Source organism: Schistocerca nitens, chromosome 8 (assembly GCF_023898315.1).
Source record: "Schistocerca nitens isolate TAMUIC-IGC-003100 chromosome 8, iqSchNite1.1, whole genome shotgun sequence".
Taxonomy (NCBI): domain Eukaryota; kingdom Metazoa; phylum Arthropoda; class Insecta; order Orthoptera; family Acrididae; genus Schistocerca; species Schistocerca nitens.
This window is the reverse complement of record NC_064621.1, coordinates 330,755,390-330,780,243: the sequence shown is the minus strand read 5'-3', so window position 1 is coordinate 330,780,243 and position 24,854 is coordinate 330,755,390. Positions and strand designations below refer to the sequence as shown.

The 24,854-nt window shown below is 43.1% G+C and overlaps 1 protein-coding gene and 1 non-coding gene across 2 annotated transcripts in view; one reads left to right on the top strand and one right to left on the bottom strand.

The window, feature by feature from the left end:
* The window catches only part of LOC126198932 (ionotropic receptor 93a), a 151,910-nt gene that overhangs the window by 6,122 nt on the left and 120,934 nt on the right, over positions 1 to 24,854 (bottom strand). The window contains exon 9 of the mRNA XM_049935570.1: positions 10,677 to 10,875. Within this exon, the coding sequence (XP_049791527.1) occupies positions 10,677 to 10,875 (199 nt within the window). The remainder of the gene's footprint in view (positions 1 to 10,676; positions 10,876 to 24,854) is intronic.
* On the top strand, positions 10,147 to 10,230 carry Trnas-gga (transfer RNA serine (anticodon GGA)). Its single transcript is given in 2 exon segments — positions 10,147 to 10,186; positions 10,196 to 10,230. It is a non-coding gene; the product is annotated as a tRNA-Ser (tRNA).

The following is a 24,854-nucleotide window of genomic DNA, read 5'->3' as shown; positions in this document are numbered from 1 at the left end:
CCACCAAGGCGGCCGGACCTGCCCACCAAGGCGGCCGGACCTGCCCCTAAGGGGCCTCCCGGTCAATGATGCCAAATGCTCATTTCCATTTCCATGGGTGCCTTCCCCTTGAAATGTCAAGTCAGCATAGTTATCCCCACCCTTAAGCCCGGAAAGAGCCCAATGTCTCTCAACAGCTACTGACCGATTAACCTGACCAGCTTACTTCATAAACTTCTTGAGAGGATGGTTAGCTTCTGATTATGTTGGGTACTCAAATCTCAGAGACTTTTGTTGCTGTACCAGTGTGACTTTCAGGAAGGATGATCTACAACTGACAATTTACTCAACTGGAAACAGCAATCTGACAGGATTTTACTTATTATCAACATCTTATAGTGGTCTTCTTTGACCTATATAAGGCATATGACACGGCTTGGCACCATCACATTTCAGTTACCCTACATGACTCGGGCTCTTGTGGCCCCCTTTTGATTTTATCCACAGGTTTTTATCCCACTTGCTCTTTCAGGTTCAGGCTGGCACCTCACTCAGTGTCCCTCATACTCAAGAGAATGTTATCCCACAGAGTTCTGTATGAAATGTCACACTCTTCCCCATCACCATCATTGGGCTTGCACCTTCATTGTATGACAACGATTTTTGCATCTTTTGTAGCTCCTAGTCAGTGGCATCTGCTGAATCCAATGGGCCTCTGTATGGGCTCTCTCCCATGTCTTCCAATTTTCTCCATCCAGAACGTGGGTTATGCATTTCTGCCATAGTCCTACAGTTCACTCCAAATCAGAACTTTATTTAGGCAACCAGCACCTAGATGTTGTAGTGCAGTTCCATTTCTTGGGCCATCTTTCTGATAAAAAGCTGATGTGGCTACCCCACATTAATCACCTGAAGACTACATGCATGTGGGAGTTTAATGCTCTCTGCCTCTTGGACCATTAAATTTTTGAGCACAGAACGTGCTACTCTTCTCCATCTTTACTGTGCTGCAGTTTTGTCCAGACTAGATTTTGGGTGTCAGGATTATGGCTCAGCAGCTCCTTCCACTCTGAAACTACTTGACCCTGTTCATCATTATGTGGTACGTCTGGCTATCAGTGCCTCTCGACTAGTCCCATTGACAGCCTCCTCACAGAGGTGGGGATTCCTCCTCTACAAATACGATAGAGCCAACTCCTGGTTTCTTATGCAATTGCCGTTTCATGATTCCTTGACCACCCTATGTACCCCATCCTCTTTGCACATGAGGAATGTCTCCCTACTGATACATCCCCTTCGGTGGGTTTTCTGGTGGAATATGTCTCACTTCCCTGTCAGGATCTCCATCTCCACTCCCTGGAAAGTGCCACATGTATTTTTTCCCACCTCCTCCCTAGGATAGTGCCCTAACCACAGATTAGGACCAACCTCTTCAAGGGTCCTAAAGTCTCTGCCATCCCTGTGATATTCTGGCATCTTGTTCATTCTATCCTTGAGGAGTTCCAAGGTACTACCAGCTTCTACAGTGATGGTTCTAAAACAATAGATAAGACAGGATACGCTTTTAAATCTCCTACTGCCATGGAACACCATTTACTGCCGAGATCATATAGCGTAGTCACAGCAGAGCTACTAGCCATTAACAAGACCTTCCTCTTTCTTACTCAGGCCTCTCTCCACAGTATTTTAATAGGTATCAACTCAATGAGCAGCCTGCAGGCCAGAGACCAATGCTACTCTCATCACACTTTGGTCTCTGCTAACCATGACTTTCTCTCTCCCCTTGGCCATGCCGCCTGTGCTCAGTTGTCTTTCTCTGCATCCCAAGTCATGTTGGCATACCAGGGAATGAACTGGCTGACCATTTGGCTAGAGAGGCAGATACATATCCCCCATTCCCTTTCCAGGTGCAGTTATGCAGATTCACATCAAATCCCTTTTTGCCCAAAAGTGGAATGACATCTAGTGTGCTACTGCTCTCAGTAATAAACTCTGCACAATCAAGGAGACTACTGTGGTTTGGTGCTCTTCCCTCCACTCCTCTTGGAGGACACCACTTTCTTATGCTGCCTATGCATCAATCATACTAGGCTCACCCATTGTTTTCTCTTGCGTATCAAGAGCTCCCACAGTGTGGCTGAGGAGTCAGGCTGATGGCATCCCATATATTGGTGGAATGTCCCCTTCTTTTGGCTCTTTATACTAAGTGTAGCCTTCCAAATTCCTTGTCTTTAATATTAGCAGATGACTGATGGATGGTTGACCTAGCCCTCAGTTTCCTTCAGGAAAGAACTTTTTATTTTCAATCATAATGTTTTGCTTGTCTCCTGGAGCAGTGGCAGAATGATTGTGGCTGGGGCCTCTCATCATGTTTCTTGGGTCTGGGACCCAATGCCACATCCCCACGCCAAGACTGCTCTTTTATCCCTCTGTTTTTCCAGTTTTTAGATTTGACCTACCATTTTATGCCCTCTATTTGGTGTGGTTTTAGCTTCCTTGCTTTATAGTTTGACCCTTCTGACTGGATCTGCCCACTTTTCCTGGATGTCTCTATCTTATGCACATAACTTTTGAATTGCAGGACTGATGACCTCGCTGTTTAGTCCCTAACACCCCTTAAACAAAAAATGATCTTATTGCCTCATTGTAGATCTCCAGTTGTCTGGCTGGTTGGACTGGGCAATATCCTGAAACTGAGGCAGTGAGACTCATTTCACCTGTTTTTAGGAAACCTGCTTTGTTCTGTGTCAAGAGGATACAAACACAATATGGTAGGTATGTATTAATATTCAGCAGTTCAAATGTATGGCAAATAATGGTACCCTTTAGGGAAGTGGTAATAAGTGATAGGAAGCAACACCATGTACAACCAGTGTGTGTGCCTGAAGGTCCCATTTAGCATGCTGAAGAGCCACCGAGCAAACAGGGTGCAACCAAATACAGAGTGTGATGCACATTGGAGAAAAAAAAAAAAAAAAACAATTCCTCTCATCAGGGCTCTGAGGCCATACTTCGATCACTCCAGTGACTAGCAGAGAGGGTTGTGAATATCAGCATTGCTCATGGAGTTTCAATGAAGCTCACAATCTCCATCACTGTTCTCAGAACAGATCGTGGCCCCCCTAGCTCTTAGTCAAGGCCTGAATCAGGGACTCTGAGGGTTCTGTGACTTCCTAGACTTGCACAATAGGGTTGAGAATTGCATGGTTCCCTTAAATAGCAGCTCAGGTGTGCACTACATATCAGAGGCAGTTACTCAAGTAGCTAACTGTGTGAGGGGTGCACGCAAGGATTTTTTAGATTAGGTGGTTCACCATCCTATCCAGATAATGATAGCTGTGGGAAATCCAGAAGCATCAGAGTAAGATCCAAAGAAATGTCTCCTGCAAATTAGAGTATCAAAATCCTAGTGGTTAACTGTAGAAGCATTCACAACAAAGTGCCACAGTTCAAAGTATTCCTAAAAATTCCAAAGTTCACACAGTATTAGGCACTGAAAGTGGGTTTAAACATGAAGCTGATAGCAATGAGGTCATTGGGGAAAATTTAAGCATATACCGAAAGGACAGAGAAATGGAAAATAAAGTTGGTGTATTTGTTGCAGTGGACAAGAAATTCAAATCTGCTGACTTAGAAGTTGAAGCTGCATGTGAGGTTGTTTGTGAAGGACTCAGTACGAAGGGTGGGAAAAATATTATAATAGGGTCCTTCTATCAACCACCAAGGACTCCATCTGATGTAACTGAAAACTTCATAAAAAGCTTCAGTTCACTTGTACACTAGTTCCCTAATGTTACTGTAATCATTTGAAGAGATTTTAATCATCCAATAATCAACTGGGATAATTTTAATTTTGTTAGGGGTGGGCATGACAAGACATCCTGTGAAATAGTACTAACTGCCATTCTGAAAACTTCCCGTATCAGGTGAAATATATTAGATCTAACAGCAAAAAAAAGAAAAAAGACCTGACTCTTTGAGGAAGTCCACATTGAAACTGGAATCAGTGACCATGAGGCAGTTGTAGCAACAGTGAGTGCCAAAACATAAAGGACAATTAAAACAAGCAGAAAGATTTATATGTGCAGCAAGATAGACAGAGAAATGAGAGTGCCATATCTCATTGAGGAATTTGAAACTTTTAGCTCAGAACTGCAGCATGTAGAGGAACTATGGTTCAAGTTTAAAAGAATAGTTGGCCATGAACTGGATAGATTTGTACCTTGTAGGACAGTTCAGAATGGGAGAGATCCTCCAAGATGTACAGTCACTATAAAGAAACTTCTAAAAAAGCAGAGACTACTGCATAATTGATATAAAACAAAGTACAGGGAAACAGAAAGAGAGATGCTAAGTGAAATGCTTTTGACAGGCAAGAAAGTGATGCATGAAGCCTTCAATGACTGCTGTAGCAGAATAATGTCAAATTATTTTTCACAAATGGTATGAAGGCTTTCACGACCAGATGACATATCTTCTGGTAAACCTTCCGGGATGTAAGGTCGTGGTCCATGAAACTCTTCGGCTCCTAACGTTTCGTCCAGAGCTGCGCTGGACATCTTCAGAGGGGTGTTTCTCCTCTGGAGAGTCTTGCCGACTGACGGGTCGGACGTCTGACAGCGACTTTCAATTTCCGAAAAGCATTTGACTCAGTACCATGGCTATGCTTATTATCAAAAGTATGATCATATCAGGGATCAGACGAAATATAAGAAGAGACCATGAAACTCAGTGATATTTGGACAGTAGCACTACAGAATTGCTAGACAGTTTTATCCGTGACAAGATTACGATCGATAGTTAAGTTTTATCTCTGACAAAGATTATCTCTGCATATCACGTGTAACTCTGGTCACGCCCACTTTCTACGATATATAAGTCGCTCTCAGACGTCCGACCCGAGTCGGCAAGACTCACCTGAGGAGAAACACCCCTCTGAAGATGTCCAGCGCAGCTCTGGACGAAACGTTAGGAGCCGAAGAGTTTCATGGACCATGACCTTACATCCCGGAAGGTTTACCAGAAGATATTTTTCACAAAACCCAAAGAAATTCTGGTCATGCATAAAGGCTGTTAGTGGCACCAAAGTTAGTGTTCAATCACTCATAAATGAGACTGAAATGAAGTTGAGAGTAGGAAAGCAGAAGCAGAAATGCTTAACCCTGTTTTAAGATGTTCCTTTACAAAGGAAAATCCAGGAGTAGCGCCCCAATTTAATTATTGTATCACTGAATAGATAAATGAAAGCGATTTTAGCGTCAGTGACATAGAAAAACAGCTGAAATTGTTGAAACTGAGCAAAGCCCCAGGGCGAAATGGAATCACTATCAGATTCTATACCATATTTACAGCTGAGTTAGCCCCTCTGTTAACTACAATCTTTTGTAGATCCCTGTAACAAAAAACTGTGGCTTATAGTTGGAAGAAATGACACATCACACCTGTCTACAAGACAGGTAGCAAAAGTGATCCACAAAACTTTCATCCAATATCACTGACATCCATTCGTTGTAGGATCTTGGAACATATTCTGAACGCACACATAATGATGTATCTCAAACAGAATGATTTCCTCCATGCCATCCAGCATAGATTTTAAAAACATTGATCATGTGGAAGCCAACTGTCTCTCACTTTTTTTGCATGACATCCTGAAAGCCATCAATAAAGGCGGTCAGGCAGATGCAGTATTTTTCAATTTCCGAAAAGCATTTGACTCAGTACCATGGCTGTGCTTATTATCAAAAGTATGATCATATCAGGGATCAGACGAAATATCTGACTGGACTGAGAATTTCTTGGGAGGGAAGATGCCTTATGTTATTTTGGATAGAGAGTCATCAATAGATGTAGAGATAACTTTGATGTATCCCAGGGAAACGTGTTGGATGCCTTGCTGTTCTTGTTGTGTATTAATGATCTTGTGGACAATGTTAATAAGAACCTCAGATTTCTTGCAGATGAGGCAGTTATCTATAACAAAATACAATCTGAACAAAGCTATGCAAATATTCAGTCAGACCTCAATAAGATTTCGAAGTGGTGATATGATTAGCAGCTTGCTTTAAATGTTCAAAAATGTAAAATTGTGCACTTTACAAAACAAAAATCATAGTATCATATGAGTATATTAGTGAGTCACAGTTGGAATCTATAAACTTGTATAAATACTTGGGTGTAACACTTAGTAGAAACGTGAAGTTAAACAATTGCATGGGCTCAGTCACGGGTATAGCAAGTAGCAGCGTTTGGTAAGTGGTAGCATACTACGGAAATGCAATCAGTCTACAGAGTAGATTTCTTAAAGATCACTCTTGTAACTCATCCTAGAATATTGGTCAAGTGTGTGGGGCTCATACTGAATATGGCTGGCGGGGGATATTGAACATATAGAGAGAAGGACAGCAGGAATAGTCACAGGTTTGTTTGTTCTGCTTATGGGAGAGGGTCACTGAGATGTTGAAAGAACTGAGCTGGTGGACTCTTTGAAATAGAAGTCTACTAACTCCAAAACCAGCTTTTGATGATGATTCTAAGAATATACTATAACCTCCTACATATTGCCCCCATAGAGAATGTGTGGATAAGATCAGACTAATTACAACATGCACAGAGGCTCAATAATTTTTCCTGAATATACTGGCAATATACTGATGAGACCCATGACTACTGTCTGTCAGTACCTTCATCTTTGTTACCTGTGTGATGGATATAAAACTAAACCTGCTTCCTCTGCACAGTTCTGTAGAGCACACTGCCTCCACCATAAATGGAGCAATGCTGCTTGTGTAGACTGTTCTGTTAGTCAGTATGCCCCAAAAAGGCATTTCAAGCTTAAACTTTTCACAGGTTGTCACTTTAGACGAGGGTGAGTCAAATGAAAACCTTAAATGTCTTTTTAAATATTATTTATTGTGCAGAAGTGGTACAAAGCTGTATCACTTTTCAACATAATACCCCCCACGCTCAATGCAAGTCCTCCAGCGCTTACAAAGTGCATAAATTCCTTTAGAAAAAAATTCTTTTGGTAGTCCATGCAACCACTCATGCACCGTGAGGCATACCTCTTCATCTGAACGGAACTTCTTTCCTCCCATTGCGTCTTTGAGTGGTCCAGACATATGGAAACCACTTGAGGCAAGGTCTGGTGAGTATGGTGGATGAGGAAGACACTCAAAATGCAGGTCTGTGATTGTTGCTACTGTTATACAGGCACTGTGGGGCCTTGAATTGTCATGTTGCAAAAGGACACCTGCTGACAGCAATCCACGTCGCTTTGATTTGATTGCAGGTCGCAGATGATTTTTTAGGAGATCTGTGTATTATGCACTGGTGACAGTGGTCCCTCTAGGCATGTAATGCTCCAGAATGACGCCATTTTCGTTCCAAAAGAGGTTCAGCATAACCTTCCCTGCTGATGATTCTGTTTGAAACTTCTTTGGTTTTGGTGATGAGGAATGGCATTCCTTGCTCGCTCTCTTCATTTCTGGTTGATGGAAGTGAACCCAGGTTTCGTTGCTAGTAACAATTCTTGCAAGGAAGCCACCACCTTCTCTTTCAAAGCACCAAAGAAGTTCTTCACAAGCATCCACACATCATTCTCTCATTTCAGGAGTTAGCTGCCATGGCACCCATCTTGCAGACACTTTGTGAAACTGGAGCACATCATGCATAATGTGATGTGCTGACCCATGACTAATCTGTAAACATGCTGCAATGTCATTCAGTGTCACTCTGCAGTTTTCCTTCACTATGGCTTCAACTGCTGCAATGTTCTGTGGAGTCTCAACTCGTTGTGCCTGACCTGGACGAGGAGTATCTTCCACTGAAGTCACATCATTTGCGAACTTCTACTCCATTCATAGACTTGCTGCTGTGACAAGCATGCATCACCGTACTGAACCTTCATTCGTCAATGAATTTCAATAGGTTTCACACCTTCACTGTGCAAAAACCGTATAACAGAACGCTGTTCTTCCCTGGTGGAAGTCGCTTGTGGGGCGGCCATCTTTATACTGATACTGTGACGGTATGTGTGGATCTGCACTATGCTGCCACCTACGGGCCATTCTGCACACTGTTTATAGAACGCTTACCAGCTTAGAGGATAACAGCGCAAAATTTAATGTTTTCATTTGACACCCTCGTAGACAGACAGGTTATAATCGTGGGAAGTTGCCCACCAAATTGGTGTGCATTACAAAAACATCATTCGAACATTCAACCATATTGTGAGATCCAAGACATTGTAGATCTGTTTCCTAGCGGTCAAAAATGGTTCAAATGGCTCTGAGCACTATGGGACTCAACTGCTGAGGTCATTAGTCCCCTAGAACTTAGAACTAGTTAAACCTAACTAACCTAAGGACATCACAAACAACCATGCCCGAGGCAGGATTCGAACCTGCGACCGTAGCGGTCTTTCCTAGCGGTCATTCAAAGTCAGAATCACCTACGTATAAATTATGTCCCGGCACAACTTGACAAAAAGAAGGGACCGGTTGGTAGGACATGTTTTGAGGCATCAAGGGATCACAAATTTGGCATTGGAGGGCAGCGTAGAGGGTAAAAATCGTAGAGGGAGACCAAGAGATGAATACACTAAGCAGATTCAGAAGGATGTAGGTTGCAGTAAGTACTGGGAGAGGAAGAAGCTTGCACAGGATAGAGCAGCATGGAGAGCTGCATCAAACCAGTCTCAGGACTGAAGACCACAACAACAACAACAACATAGGTGCACTGAGAGGAATGCTGTAGAACTGTGCACTGCCTTCTTGGAGGTAACTGGGAGGACTGTGTTGCCCAGCAGTGTGCAACTCTCTCCCTACACAATCCCTTTGGCTACTAGCTGTTGATTATGCACATCAGCCCCCACCCCCAAGAACTGTGGCACATGAAGAAGGTGTTAAATGGGAACTCCTTGAGTGGAACATGGATCAGTGCCACTGGGCTCATTTCACAAATGAGTGCACGATTTGTCTCATTCCAGTCGATTGTTACAGAAAAGGGGGAGGGCAGTAGCCACATACTAATGGGTGTCTAGGGCACACAGTGGCTTATGTTCAGACACGTTTTTGACTGGTATCATATTCAAACACTCGAGTTTTCTGATTGCTATAGAGAATAATCAGAGGGCTGTGAAAAACAGGGACAGGACCCTCCAGTCTACAAACCAGCCCTGCAGTCAGCGTTTTGGTGATAGGCCCCTCTATGAAGACAATAATGCAGAAGTGCACTGCACCCACCTTGGGAAAACCTTGCTCAAGGGGTAATGAATGAACCAAATGGAAAAGCTTGATGTATCTGCTGACATTCTTGGAACCATTTGAAAACCTGAAGTACGTCATTGTAGAAACCCTCCTCACATTTTGAGTGACCTTAGAAAAATTGACATCAAATGATGGGCAGACTTGTTACAGCACTGCAGTGACTAACTTGTGTGCAACATGTCACTGAGGACCCGAGCATACTACACTGCAAAAGACATAGTTAGACATTACTGCATGGTGCCTAGAAGAAAATCTGGCTTTTATAACTGTGCACTTTCGAACTGGCTGTCTTTGTTTTTGTTATTTGTTTTGGTTTTCACTTCACAGTCAATTTATTTATTTATTTATTCATTATATTCTCTTACTCAACCTGCCTAGATAGTCAAGCACATTTAAGTGCCCTCTTCTGGAACACAGGGAGGCACTCAGTCCCCTTATCAAATGCACCCACAAATTAACGACAGGGACCAGTTGTGCCAGACAATTTGGATGTTGTTTTTAGACAGTTTTCCACATTGGCTAAGGTAAATACTGTGCTGGTTCACATGTCCTGCCTCAGATACATAATGTGCAAACACTTTGAAAAATGATGTCACATTTGACCTTGTGATTACACTACATGCAGACAGAGGAGGTTCCTCCTAGTGAACGGCTGGCTGTAGCTGTAGAATTCCTTTGGATGTTGTGAACCCATACTAATAATAGTCTATATACAGGTATGGTTGGTTCTCCATGAAACTGGAGAAGTTCCATATCAGTTAAAACATGGCATTGGCTAAATAAACAGCACTGAAATGGAAGGAAAGACTTTTTTCATTCTTTACCCTCCTTAAATCCAAGTCCAAAGTCGTTTGCATATCTGCAGGTGGCGCATTTTTTTGTAGTTCTAAGTCAGCCGGCCGGGGTGGCCGAGCGGTTCAAGGCGCTATAGTCTGGAACCGCGCGACAGCTACGGTCGCAGGTTCGAATCCTGCCTCGGGCATGGATGTGTGTGGTGTCCTTAGGTTAGTTAGGTTTAAGTAGTTCTAAGTTCTAGGGGACTGATGACCTAAGAAGTTAAGTCCCATAGTGCTCAGAGCCATTTGAAAAATTTTAGCACTAAGTCTAGGGGACTGATGACCTCAGATGTTAAGTCCCATATTGCTTAGAGCCGTTTGCGCATTTTTTTATGCATTTAAGGAAGATTCTTATTCTTTATATTTGGCTGGCTGCACGAAATTTGTGGATCCTGAAAGTCTTCATTTGTTAAGGTTATCTTTCTGGATACACTGATACTCTAAGGTAGCCAACATATATTTACAGATTAGCGTTTTAGTGGGTGGTAAGTTCTCAACAAAGACATGTAATAATAATAATAATAATAATAATAATGTGCCTCCTGCTACACGACACAGGGCTGCCTGTGCCTTACTCATACGTTATACATACCTGACGTGTGAGAATTTCTCCGAAGAAGGCGATGGTAGCGGCGCAGAAGCCGGTCACGACGATCATGTACGTCATGTACAGATCAGAGTTCCGCAGCTGTCGCTCCTTACTGCCCAGGTCCAGCGGACAGATCTCGATCTGTGGCAAGTCCTTGCGCAGCAAGTGCCTGACTATCCCAGTTTCCACCAGTGCCTTCAACCTGGTAAACACCGAAAGTCTGTTGATAATGTAACACCAAAAATCGCAACAAAAGAGGTATCTCACTGCGCTGTAACACCGCTGTAGTAAAATTTTTATTTTTACAGTCTCAAGAGCTTTTCAGTTACGGAAAGCACAGTGAACGGAGTGTGTCACACGAATAAGATGTCGACAGACTTTCTACTGGCCGTCATAGTCAGTTGGTAAAATCCGAAGTGCGAGCAGGTGAGACCCCACTCTCTTTCCCAGCTATGCCACAAGGAACACCTGCAGGTTGCGTCCCAATTGTTCACCCGTACGTCCTTCCGCAGCATGCCCCACAAATGTGTGGCAACGCAGTTCTTAGTCAAGCCTCAGAATGATTATTTTCCACTGAATGTTTTAAAACTACACGTAATACAAAAATTAGTCGGTCCATGCTCCAATATCCAAGATACCAATAAGTCCTAAAAAGCCAAGCGCAAAAATGTGATTTTTCAAGGGATCGTATCTTGAATGCTTTTGATCACAGAGACAAGCGGGGCAAGTGTTTTGGATAGCCCTTGGTCTAGCGGATATTTACATACCCATCGGAAAACGGACATATTGTTTATCCTATAGCACAGGGTCAAAATTTAAACATTACACACCTCCCCCAGCGCTGACAAACTGAGAAAATCAGTTGGTTCTTTTGTTTTAGGAATGGTCTAGGGTGGGTCTTAGACGGCTTATAAAAGAACCATTTTCTGATGCACGGTTCCCAGGAGAACCCTGTAAAACCAAGATTTTTAGGCAGCAAAAGTACCAATTGTGGGGATGGCCACTTCTGTAATTTGTCTTCAGAGCAAATCATAGAAATTTTTATCATTCATTCATAAAATTATTTTCCGAGGAGCTTCGAAAAGTTTTTTATATTATTATCCGTTACTGAGATCCTGAGCTTCACAGTTACCGTTCTTATCCCGTCTGATGAGTAAATGTTGTTTTAAGTGATGCCGAGAACACATGATAAGGTTTCCAGGAGACATCGCAAGGGTTTTGAGGTCACCAAACGAGACTTTAAGTCGCAATTTTTTCTGTAATAAAATTTTAAGGTGCGCTGTATTTGTGTAACGGGCGCTTCCTGTTTATGCAGGCTGTCTTGACCTGGAAAGTATTCAGCGGTGCCACCTGGCGTATCAAGCACCTTGCAACAAATTATTTTGTTGTACGTAATTCTTTGTAATTACAGATCAAACACCACATTTTTTGGTATACAGTAGTTGTAGTCTAAAAACGTTCAGCATTTTTATTTAGGCCTAAATAGTGTAAAGTGAAGTCGTGTCAATGGGAGATGATTTTGTGTTAACCTTATACGTAATTATTTCTTGTTTATATGTGTCAAAATATGTAAATGTGTCGAAATATGTAAGTAAACCATCAAGACTTTCCTGACCTAAATAATTTGTTTCATATAAGCAGCACCCCTGCGTAAAATGGAAAAGAAATATACCAGCTGAAAAATGTTCCTTTTCGAGCATTAAAAAGGTGAATATGCACATGTTTAAAAGAATGTGACAAAAATGTGGAACCAGCTGCCTCAGTCCTTCCTCGGCCTTAATCACCAAAAATTTTGGCATGCAATAATATTTGCACTTTTTTTGTGCTGAAAGAGAATAGTAGACAGTGTTGGTGGAAGAGAGAGGAGACAATGCCAATGGGAGCGAAAGAGAGATCAGACAGTGATGGTGGGAGAGAGAATGTGGCAGTGAAATAGAAAGATAGATGGACGAAGACCATAGCAGTAGGAACCAAAGAGAGAGGAGTAGTGATGGTCAGTGAGAGACAGGGGCAGTGAAAGAGAAACAGAGAGATGAATGGAGACAGTGGCAGTGGGAGCAGAAGAGAGAGGAGACAGTCGAAATGAAAAAGAGAGATGGGTGGAAACCAAACATAGGCTTGGGGGGAGGGGGAGGTTTGGACCCCCTCTCCCCCTCCTCCTCCCTCCAGACAAGCAATCTTTGGCACTAAAAAAATTGCCCACCTTCTTCCACCACCTATAGCCACTTATTAAATTTCCCCATTCTAAGAGTCAAAACTTCGACCAAATCATCCTCACGGACATGTATGGAGAGGAGGCAAAAATGATGATTGAAGAGAAAGATAGCCGACTGTAAGTGAGAAGGAAAGAGCGAGAGAAAGGGATGAAGATAGTGACAGTGAGAGACAGACAGGAGAAGATGCCAGTGGGAGAAAAGGGGGACAGTGGGAGAGAGACAATACATACGGTGGCAATGAGAGACACAGAGTATGAAGGCTTCACTGCTAAGAGAGTCTGGGTAAAAGTATTTAAAATGTTCTGTGTTAAAAGGGCACGAATATTTTCACATGCAAAATTTTTGGTGATGGGAATCTTCAGTCATCCTGTATGGCAAGTAAGGCGTTCTTCGAGGAAAGGCCACTTCCCCCACAACAACCGTTGCTCGCTCTTCAGTTTACAGACTATAATGAAACACTTAAGTGTAGGATGAGGAGAATATGCAATATTGGTATGTTTGATTGCGGCCACAAACGAGTACGCAACATATGGGACACTCCATCTTAAGGGTCATACAGGCTTTGAGCTTTCCGGATTTCATTGTGTCAAGGGTATATTGTGAGTACCTCGATTCAGAGAAAACCGCCACCGTGATAGTGAGCCATCGGAAACAACGTGGTGATTCCAGGATAAACCACCAAACACTACACATTATAACAGTGTAAAGACAGACCAGAAATTAGTAAATCGGTTGTCATTTCAATGTCTGACCTTCCAGAAACACCTCTTTGAAAGAGGTACACAAACCACTGCCCCTCGAGTAGAAAAACTTACCTTTGGTCATAGCTAGTCGTAGAAGTTCAGCACTCAGAGATGCAGTTCACTTTATAACTATTATTTATTGTAAGCACCCCCCTCCTCTTTATCATTATCAGTCTTACAAGTATTGTCATAAATACCAAAAATTTACAAGCACAATTTTGCATGACTAGTAATCTGTGTGGGACAAGGAGAAATTATTTTATGCTTCTTAATCCGATTTAAAAACATGTTATATAAAAATTTATTTTCATTTTAATAATTATTTTCTAAGTTTTGGTCTTGCACCTGTGAAATTTCTAATGGATTTGGAATATTTTTATGAAATTATGAATGTGTATCTATTGATGTGCAGTTTTCACAGAACGTATTAATAGTCAGAGGCTTGTATTGTTAGCCAATAAATAGATTGTAATAATACATAGAAAGTGTTTTTTTGTGCGAACATACACTTTTTAAAACGGAACAATGCCTATTGGCATTCACAGTCTAAAAGTAGGGTACATTAGAATGTCAGTGATGTTTTGCAGGTTTCTAGTGAGAGTCATTTGCAAGATATCGTATTTTGAAAAGTTCCCACACTGGCACTTGTTTGTGCCATTCGACCTGCATAGTTGCTAGGTATGATGTTGTTATGTTTGCTTATAGTGTGCTTGTGCGTTCAAAAAAAATGGTTCAAATGGCTCTGAGCACTATGGGACTTAACTTCTAAGGTCATCAGTCCCCTAGAACTTAGAACTACTTAAAACTAACTAACCTAAGGGCATAAGCACACATCCATGCCCGAGGCAGGATTCGAACCTGCGACCGTAGCGGTCACACGGTTCCAGACTGTAGCGCCTAGAACCGCACGGCCACCCCGGCCGGCCTTGTGCGTTCCTTGAGTGCATTGTGACAAGCTAGTCCAAGCAGTAGGTCGTGAGTGGACAGAAGATTTACCAATGCAGGAGAAACCGACATGCTCATGGTGTATGGAGAGTGCAGGAAGAATGCAGTTCATTATTTTATGGTGTACTTGGCAATGTCCCAATAGATGTCCACCTCGCAATTTTTTATCAACCTGTTCAACCATAACGTAAAAATTGTAGTGTAACACTTAGATATCGTAACTGAAGGAAACAAGTGACAACAAAAGAGGGGGAAATTACTGTTCTTGGTGCTATTGCAGTTCATATACACGTTAGCTCCCATGCAATCGCATGAGGAAGTGGCATAAGTCAGGCAAGTCTCCTACATATTCTCCATTGACATTGGTTCCATACCTATCATATCTCTCTCCATTAAGAGTTCCATGGAAACGATTATGAAAATCTTGTTAATTTCTGTACATGGGCATTAAGATAAGATACTCCTGATGTGTCATGTATCTTGTTTAATGATGAAACCGCATTTACCGATCATGGCTAGGTAAACTGCCAAAATATGACCTATTGTTCTGTTGACTGCCCCCATTGTCTTCAACAGGTACATCGTCAGCATCCAGGAGTGTGAACATTTAATGTGGGATAGTGAACCATCAGCTCATAGATGGAACACTAAACGAGCACAATTATCACAGCCTCCTAACAGACCATCTTCCACAAATGCTAGAAGAAATTCCTCTGGAGACTAGGAGGAACCTGTGGTACTAACATAATGGCTGTCCAGCCCATATTGCATGAAGTACTACAGAATGTCGTCCCAAATTGTTACAAATTCTTGGACTGAAGACAGAGGACCTGCACCTTGGCCGGCCCAGTCCCCAGATTTGACAGCTGTGGACTTTTCTCTGGGGAGGAAGGTGCAGAACTCTGTCTACGAGATATACCAACTACACCTGATGATACGCAGTGACGTATTACTGCGGCCTGCTCCGACATCTCCACTGAAATGCTAGCACATGTGCAAGAGTCGTTACATGCCAGATTGCAAGCGCGTATTGCCACTGACAGTGGTAATTTTGAACACAGTCTGTGATAGTGAATTGTCTTATCACTGGTCAGAAACCATATAACCAGTGAATGCACTTTTCTTCCGCGTTAGTGTATGATACAGCAGGTATTGTACAAGTTTCTGTGTAGGAACTTTATCACACCTTGTAAACGACTCCATTAGAATACTGCAAGCGCTGCAGTCATGGACTGTGGGGCTGGTCCCAGCGGAGGTTCGAGTCCTCCCTCAGGCATGGGTGTGTGTGCTTGTCCTTAGGATAATTTAGGTTAAGTTGTGTATAAGCTTAGGGACTGATGACCTTAGCAGTTAAGTCCCATAAGATTTCACACACATTTGAACATTTTTTAGAATCCTGCAAAACAAACAACACTGACATTCTAATTTACCCCACTTTTAGTTTGTTAATGTCAACAGCCTACCCCCATGAACCATGGACCTTGCCGTTAGTGGGGAGGCTTGCGTGCCTCAGCAATACAGATGGCCGTACCGTAGGTGCAACCACAACGGAGGGGTGTCTGTTGAGAGGCCAGACAAACGTGTGGTTCCTGAAGAGGGGCAGCAGCCTTTTCAGCAGTTGCAGGGGCAACAGTCTGGATGATTGACTGATCTGGCCTTGCAACACTAACCAAAACGGCCTTGCTGTGCTGGTACTGCGAACGGCTGAAAGCAAGGGGAAACTACAGCCGTAATTTTTCCCTAGGGCATGCAGCTTTACTGTGTGATTAAATGATGATGGCGTCCTCTTAGGTAAAATATTCTGGAGGTAAAATAGTCCCCCATTCGGATCTCCAGGTGGGGACTACTCAGGAGGACGTCATTATCAGGAGAAAGAAAACTGGCATTCTACGGATCGGAGCGTGGAATGTCAGGTCCCTTAATCGGGCAGGTAGGTTAGAAAATTAAAAAAGGGAAATGGATAGGTTGAAGTTAGATATAGTGGGAATTAGTGAAGTTCGATGGCACGAGGAACAAGACTTTTGGTCAGGTGAATACAGGGTTATAAATACAAAATCAAATAGGGGTAATGCAGGAGTAGGTTTAATAATGAATTAAAAAATAGGAGTGCGGGTAAGCTACTACCAACAGCATAGTGAACGCATTATTGTGGCCAAGATAGACACGAAGCCCATGCCTACTACAGTAGTACAAGTTTATATGCCAACTAGCTCTGCAGATGAAGAAATTGATGAAATGTATGACGAGATAAAAGAAATTATCCATGTAGTGAAGGGAGATGAAAATTTAATAGTCATGGGTGACTGGAATTCGGGAGTAGGAAATGGGAGAGAAGGAAACATAGTGGGTGGATATGGATTGGGGGAGAGAAATGAAAGAGGAAGCTGTCTGGTAGAATTTTGCACAGAGCATAACTTAATCATAGCTAACACTTGGTTCAAGAATCATAAAAGAAGGTTGTATACATGGAAGAATCCTGGAAATACTAGAAGGTATCCAATAGATTACATAATGGTAAGACAGAGATTTAGGAACCAGGTTTTAAATTGTAAGACATTTCCAGGGGCAGATGTGGACTCTGACCACAATCTATTGGTTATGAATTGTAGATTGAAACTGAAGAAACTGCAAAAAGGTAGGAATTTAAGGATATGGGACCTCGATAAACTGACTAAACCAGAGGTTGTACAGGGAGAGCGTAAGGGAACAATTGACAGGAATGGGGGAAAGAAATACAGTAGAAGAAGAATGGGTAGCTTTGAGGAATGAAGTAGTGAAGGCAGCAGACGATCAAGTAGGTAAAAAGATGAGAGCTAGTAGAAATCCTTGGGTAACAGAAGAAATATTGAATTTAAATGATGAAAGGAGAAAATATAAAAACGCGGTAAATGAAGCAGGCAAAAAGGAATACAAACGTCTCAAAAATGAGATCGACAGGAAGTGCAAAATGGCTAAGCAGGGATGGTTAGAGGACAAATGTAAGGATGTAGAGGCTTATCTCACTAGGGGTAAGATAGATACTGACTACAGGAAAATTAAAGAGGCCTTTGGAGAAAAGAGAGCCACTTTTATGAATATCAAGAGCTCAGATGGAAACCCAGTTCTAAGCAAAGAAGGGAAAGCAGAAAGGTGGAAAGAGTATATAGAGGGTCTATACAAGGGCGATGTACTTGAGGACAATATTATGGAAATGGAAGAGGATGTAGATGAAGATGAAATGGGAGATATGATACTGCGTGAAAAGTTTGACAGAGCACTGAAAGACCTGAGTCGAAACAAGGCCCCCGGAAGTAGACAATATTCCATTGGAACTACTGACGGCCTTGGGAGAGCCAGTCCTGACAAAACTCTACCATCTGGTGAGCAAAATGTATGAGACATGTGAAATACCCTCAGACTTCAAGAAGAATATAATAATTCCCATCCCAAAGAAATCACATGCTGACAGATGTGAAAATTACCGAACTATCAGTTTAATAAGTCACAGCTGCAAAATACTAACGCGAATTCTTTACAGACAAATGGATAAACTGTCAGAAGCCGACCTCGGCGAGGATCAGTTTGTATTCCGTTGAAATGTTGGAACACGTGAGGCAATACTGAGCCTACGACGTATCTTAGAAAATAGGTTAAGGAAAGGCAAACCTACATTTATAAAATTTGTAGACTTAGAGAAAGCTTTTGACAATGTTGACTGGAATACTCTCTTTCAAATTCTAAAGGTGGCAGGGGTAAAATACAGGGAGCGAAAGGCTATTTACAATTTGTACAGAAACCAGATGGCAGTTATAAGAGTTGAGGGGCATGAAAGGGAAGCAGTGGTTGGGAAGGGAGTGAGACAGGGTTGTAGTCTATCCCCGATGTTATTCAATCTGTATATTGAGCAAGCAGTAAAGGAAACAAAAGAAAATTTCGGAGTAGGTATTAAAGACCATGGAGAAGAAATAAAAACGTTGAGGTTCGCCGATGACATTGTAATTCTGTCAGAGACAGCAAAGGACTTGGAAGAGCAGTTGAACGGAATGGACAGTGTCTTGAAAGGAGGATATAAGATGAACATCAACAAAAGCAAAACGAGGATAATGGAATGTAGTTGAATTAAGTTGGGTGATGCTGAGGGAATTAGATTAGGAAATGAGACACTTAAAGTAGTAAAGGAGTTTTGCTATTTGGGGAGCAAAATAACTTATGATCGTCGAAGTAGAGAGGATATAAAATGTAGACTGGCAATGGCAAGGAAAGCGTTTCTGAAGAAGAGAAATTTGTTAACATCGAGTATAGATTTAAATGTCAGGAAGTCGTTTCTGAAAGTATTTGTATGGAGTGTAGCCATGTATGGAAGTGAAACATGGACGATAAATAGTTTGGACAAAAAGAGAATAGAAGCTTTCGAAATGTGGTGCTACAGAAGAATGCTGAAGATTAGATGGGTAGACCACATAACTAATGAGGAGGTACTGAATAGAATTAGGGAGAAGAGGAGTTTGTGGCACAACTTGACAAGAAGGAGGGACCGGTTGGTAGGACATGTTCTGGGGCATCAAGGGATCACAAATTTAGCATTGGAGGGCAGCGTGGAGGGTAAAAATCGTAGAGGGAGACCAAGAGATGAATACATTAAGCAAATTCAGAAGGATGTAGGTTGCATTAAGTACTGGGAGATGAAGAAGCTTGTACAGGATAGAGTAGCATGGAGAGCTGCATCAAACCAGTCTCAGGACTGAAGACAACAACAAACAACAATGTCAACAGCCATTGTTCCACATAGAAAAATGATTTTACACAAAAAATAACTTTATAAGCATTATTACAATGGGATAACAATTCAAGCTCCCGACTACCAATCCATTCTGTGAAAACTGCACATCGGTAACACTTCCCTTTTACCAATAATTTCGGTGAAAGTTTTAGGTGATTTGCCGTATATACACTGACGCAAAAAAAAAAAAATCGCAACACCAAGAAGGAGTTGTGCGACATAAACAAAGTTTGGTAGGCGTATTTCTATGTAAGTTGAAATTTCGCGCCAGTCGCACAACAGTGGCGTTAGTAGGGTCACTATGAGGATGCAAATCAGGTTTGCATTAAATACAGGTTGTACTGGTCATGAATGACGTTACCTTTGAGACTAGGACGTGGTGAGTTGATGTTAAGTCAAGAATGACTCTAAGGCGAGAAAGACGCGGTTATGAACACCTCACTGAGTTTGAACGATATCGTGTAATGGGACAAGGGGAAGCTTGGTGTTCCTTCTGCGATACTACAGAAAGACTTGGCAGGAACGTAGCCACTGTACATGATTGCTGGCAGCATTAGTCGCGAGAATGTACAGTCGCAAGAAGACTGGGCGCCGTATGGCCACATGACCGTATCCAGAGGAACGACCATTGCTTCCTGCTGTAGCTCTGGTGCATCGTTTGCATCTACAGAAGCAATCTGCCTTGCAGGTGACACTGTAGTGACACAACGAACTGTTCAAAAATGGTTCAAATGGCTCTGAGCACTATGGGACTCAACTGCTGAGGTCATTAGTCCCCTAGAACTTAGAACTAGTTAAACCTAACTAACCTAATGACATCACAAACATCCATGCCCGAGGCAGGATTCGAACCTGCGACCGTAGCGGTCTTGCGGTTCCAGACTGCAGCGCCTTTAACCGCACGGCCACTTCGGCCGGCCAACGAACTGTTACAAACCGGTCACTTCAAAGACAACTCTGAGGCAGGTGCCCTGTGGTATGCATTCCACTGACCCCAACCACAGCCGCTATCGACTTTGGGGATGTCTAGCGAACTCTCATTTAAGGAGGAGGGTGGAGGTCTGACGTGTTTTCTGATGAAGCTGCTTCTGTCTCGGTGTTAGTGATGGCCATGTGCTGATTAGAAGTAGGCCAGTTGAGGACTTACAATCAGCCCATCTGTGTGCTAGACAGACTGGTCTTCACCTGGAGTTATGTCCTGGGGTGCGAGTTCGTGTGACAGCAGGATCACTTTCGTGGTTATTGCGTGCAGTCTGATCACAAATTTGTACGTCAGTCTGGTGATTCGACCTGTTGTGCTGCCATTCATGAGCAGCATACCAGGGGTTGTTTTCCAAATGGATAATGCTCGCCCACATACCGCTGTTGTCACACAACAATCTCTACAGGTATGTCGACACATTGCCGTGGCCTGCTCGATCACCAGCCGAGCACATACGGGACATCATTGGATGATAACTCCTGTGTCATTCACAACCAACGTTAATCATCTGTGTTTTAACCAACGAAGTGCAACAGGCATGGAATTCCATCCCACAAACTAACATTTGGCACCTGTGCAACACAATTCATGCAAATGTGCATGCTTGCATTTAACATTTTGACAGTTACAGCGGTTATTAATGTATCAGCATTTCACATTGGCAATGGCTTATCTCGCACTTTCATTAAACTGTAATCGTGCAGTGTTAATCACTTAAATATGTTACCTAGCAAAATGTGTTCCCAAAATTTCATTATTCTACATTAATTATTTTTTGGTGCTGCGCTTTTTTTTCCATCAGCTTATATGCCAGCTCTTTACCTGCAGCTTCACCTACAAATACATGTCACATATATTGCACACATCTCCTCCTCCCCTCTCTCTGTCGGCCTCTCTTATGTCTTCTTTCTGCTGAGCCATGCCCATCTGCTTGCATACCATGTGGAATCCATTCCGATTCCACCTGCACGACATCCGGTGCCACAGGGCAGTGAAGATGTCAGGCACTACCAATCTTATTAACCTCCACCATACCCCTACCAAACACACATCAAGAAGTCACGTTAATATTGCACTGTGATCCATTTCCGAGCTATATTTAAAATTTCAAGTCTCTAGCTCATGTGAAGTTAATTGCAAAATTTGTACTGACAGACAGATAGTCAGACAGACGTACAAAAAGGTGACTTTAGAAAAATTTATTAAAAATCACTGACTTCAAAGCAGGAAATGGTGCTCTGACCTCTATTGGCTTCTGATGTGATGTTAATGCAACTTGAAAATTTCTCGGGTATTCAGCCGGGTAGCGTCGTCCAAAAGGCGCCTTAACACCGAAGAAGCCGAGACCGCAGCCTTCCGAGGATGAACACAAACCGGTTGCGACAGCGATCATACCATATGTCGGGAACACATCGGCAAAGATCGGCAGAATACTCAGAAAATATAATGTCAAGTGCGTGTTTCGCCCTCCATCCAAAACGAAAACATTATTAGGATCAGTCAAGTACGACTTAGGACTCCGGAAACCGGGAGTTTACAGCATCCCTTGGCAGTGCGGGAAAATGTATATAGGCCAGACCAGCCGGACGGTACAGAAGAGATGTAGTGAACATACACGCCATACAGACAATGCACAGCCGACGAAGTCCGCCGTGGCAGAGCACTGCATCTCACATGGACATGGACATGAACCACGATGGCACAGAGGTGTCACAGCAATCGAACATCTTCTGGGATTGTCCCCTCAAAGAGGCAGTGGAGATCCGGCTGCATGACGAACTAATAAATAAAGACAGTGGTTTCCAGCCAAGCAAAGCCTGGGATCCAGCTTTGAGTATGATTAAAACACAACGACAGTCTACACGGAAATCCGCTGAAGAAGAAGAATATGAAGAAGTATTGTCACCACGACGGCAGAGTTCCGCAAGCGGCCGTAGCCGCGGAAGGACTGCTGCCCATGATATGTCGCGGGGCGCCGCGCTTCCCCCACCACCCAGCGCCGCCCTTCCCCCACCACCGGCCGCGGACCGCTCGGAAGCGCCCAGACGAAGGCTGCGGGAGAGGGGTGGATTCGGCATGCATCAAGAGATTAATCAGACACCAAGAACGCCTGAAGATGGCAAGAAGTCGGCTTGCCGAAATATCGCGCCTTTTGGACGACGCTACCCGGCTGAATACCCGAGAAATTTTCAAGATTTCTGTACGCCAAAAAACCTCAGATCACACATTAATGCAACTTCTCTTCAGTGGCCGTTGACGGCAGAGTCCCCATTGTGACCAATCACCTCTTCCTGTCTCTGTCTCTCACCTTGCCCGCTCTGTTACACCCAAATTTCTACCAGCGTAATAAACTGGAGCTTAACATCTATAAACAGTATTCTTCAGATCTGATATATATGATAGGAACCGCCTTCGTTTTAACAAATATTTCTTGCTACTCTCATTCTTGCTACTCTACTACAACATAGGCTATGGGAGTCAGCAAGGCTGTGGTGCAATTTTACAGTGGCGAGCCTGCTGCTTCAGCTAAACCTTAAGCCTCTATTTTCATCCTGTTATAAAATATCAGAGGTAGCCAAAAAGTTTTATTTATTACCTCGAAGAGAATCAAGCTGTAACCATGGAATTGAGTATTGTGTTAATCTTCTTTATATTGTCACGTAGAAGAAGGTGTAATTAGCTGAGTGACGAACACTAACTTCACTTAACGAACGTTTATTCAGCACTTGCACATACAAGAGCGCGGAGGGAACTGCCTCCGGCCAGGACACATACAGTATATATGCAGCTACAGAACATTCCAGTACAATGAGTCTTGACATTTGTGAATACTTCTAGAATGTACTCAAACCGAATATAGAAATTAAAATTGTGCAGTCCAGGTCCCTCCATGCAACAGCCTAGTATCATAACCACTACACCACGGTGCTACTCAGCTTCTACTGCGACATTGCTCCCTCCTTAAGAGAACAGCGTCTCGGTGTCACGTCGTCCTAGTCCAGGAACGAGTCATCGGTCCTGTATACTCCAACTCCTGATGACTGATGCTCGCCCTGGCGGTGATCTTCATAGAACTCCTTCTGCCGCTACACTCTTCGTCACCTTTCCGCTTGTTGCCTGTCGCTGGAGCTTCGAATTTACCCTGGGTTGCAGGATCATTGTAGGGCTTCATTCGAAGGACGTGGACCGTATCTCTGATATTTCGTCGTCTTGTGTCGGGGTCGAAATCTTCAACTTCGTAAGTAATATCTGACAACTGTCTTACAACCTTATAAGGTCCAAAGTAGCGCCTGAGGAGCTTCTCAGAGAGACCAACCTTCCGAACAGGAATGAAGATCCACACGAGGTCACCAGGCTGGCAGACAACAGGGTGGTGGCTCGCGTCATACCTTCGACGATCGTTTTCTTGAGCCTGCAGCGTGCGGAGTCGAGCTAGCTGCCGAGCTTCCTCAGCTCTGGTTAACACTTGGCCGATGTATTCGTCGTCCACGTCATCAGGATGTAACGGAAACACAGTGTCCTTCGTTGTAGTCGCCTCACGCCCATGCACCAAGAAAAATGGCGTAAATCCTGTGGTGTCTTGTTTGGCGGTGTTGTAGACAAACGTCATGAAAGGCAACACCTCATCCCAGTTGCTCTGCTCAACGTTGACGAACACTGATAGCATGTCGGCCAAGGTCTTACTAAGGCGTTCAGTAAGCCCGCTAGTTTGTGGATGGTAGGCAGTCGTCATGTGATGAGTAACGTTGCACCGACGGTTTATCTCTGTCACAAGATTCGATTGAAAAACTTTCCCTCGATCCGTAATTAACGACCTAGGGGCGCCGTGTTTTAATACAATGTCTTCCACGATGCATTTGACTACCTCGGATGCTTCGGCTGTTTTCACGGCTTTTGTAATAGCAAAGCGTGTCAGATAATCAGTGCAAACAATAATCCATCTGCTGCCACTAGCAGATGTTGGAAATCGTCCGAAGAGGTCAATCCCAACACGCTGGAAAGGCGTTTCGGCTGGTGGAATTGGTATGAGTCGGCCAGGTGGTTTCTGAGGAACTGCCTTTCTCCTCTGGCACTCTCGACAGTTCGACACGTAGTGACGGACACTCCTAAATAAACCTGGCCAGAAAAATCTCTTGCGGATTCAATAGTATGTCTTAATAAATCCTAAATGTCCGGCCTCAGGTGTGTCATGGAATTTCTGTAGAACATCTAAGCGCATGTGTTTAGGAATCACTGGTAGCCACCTCTTTCCAAACGGATCAAAGTTTTTCTTGCAAAGCAATCCATTAACTACCTTAAATTGTCCTTTCACATCCTCTAACCGATTTAAGGCAAGCATAATTTGAGATATCTTGGCGTCCTTCTTCTGCTCAGCAGAGAGATCCTGGAGTGCAGCGAGACAGTCACAATCTTCATCAAAGTCTTGATGGTCTTGCCCAGGGTTTCTTGAGAGACAGTCGGCATCTTGGTGTTTTCTTTGCATGGGGGCTTAATTAAATGTAATGGAAATAATTTTAATTTTCAGTCGCTGTACTG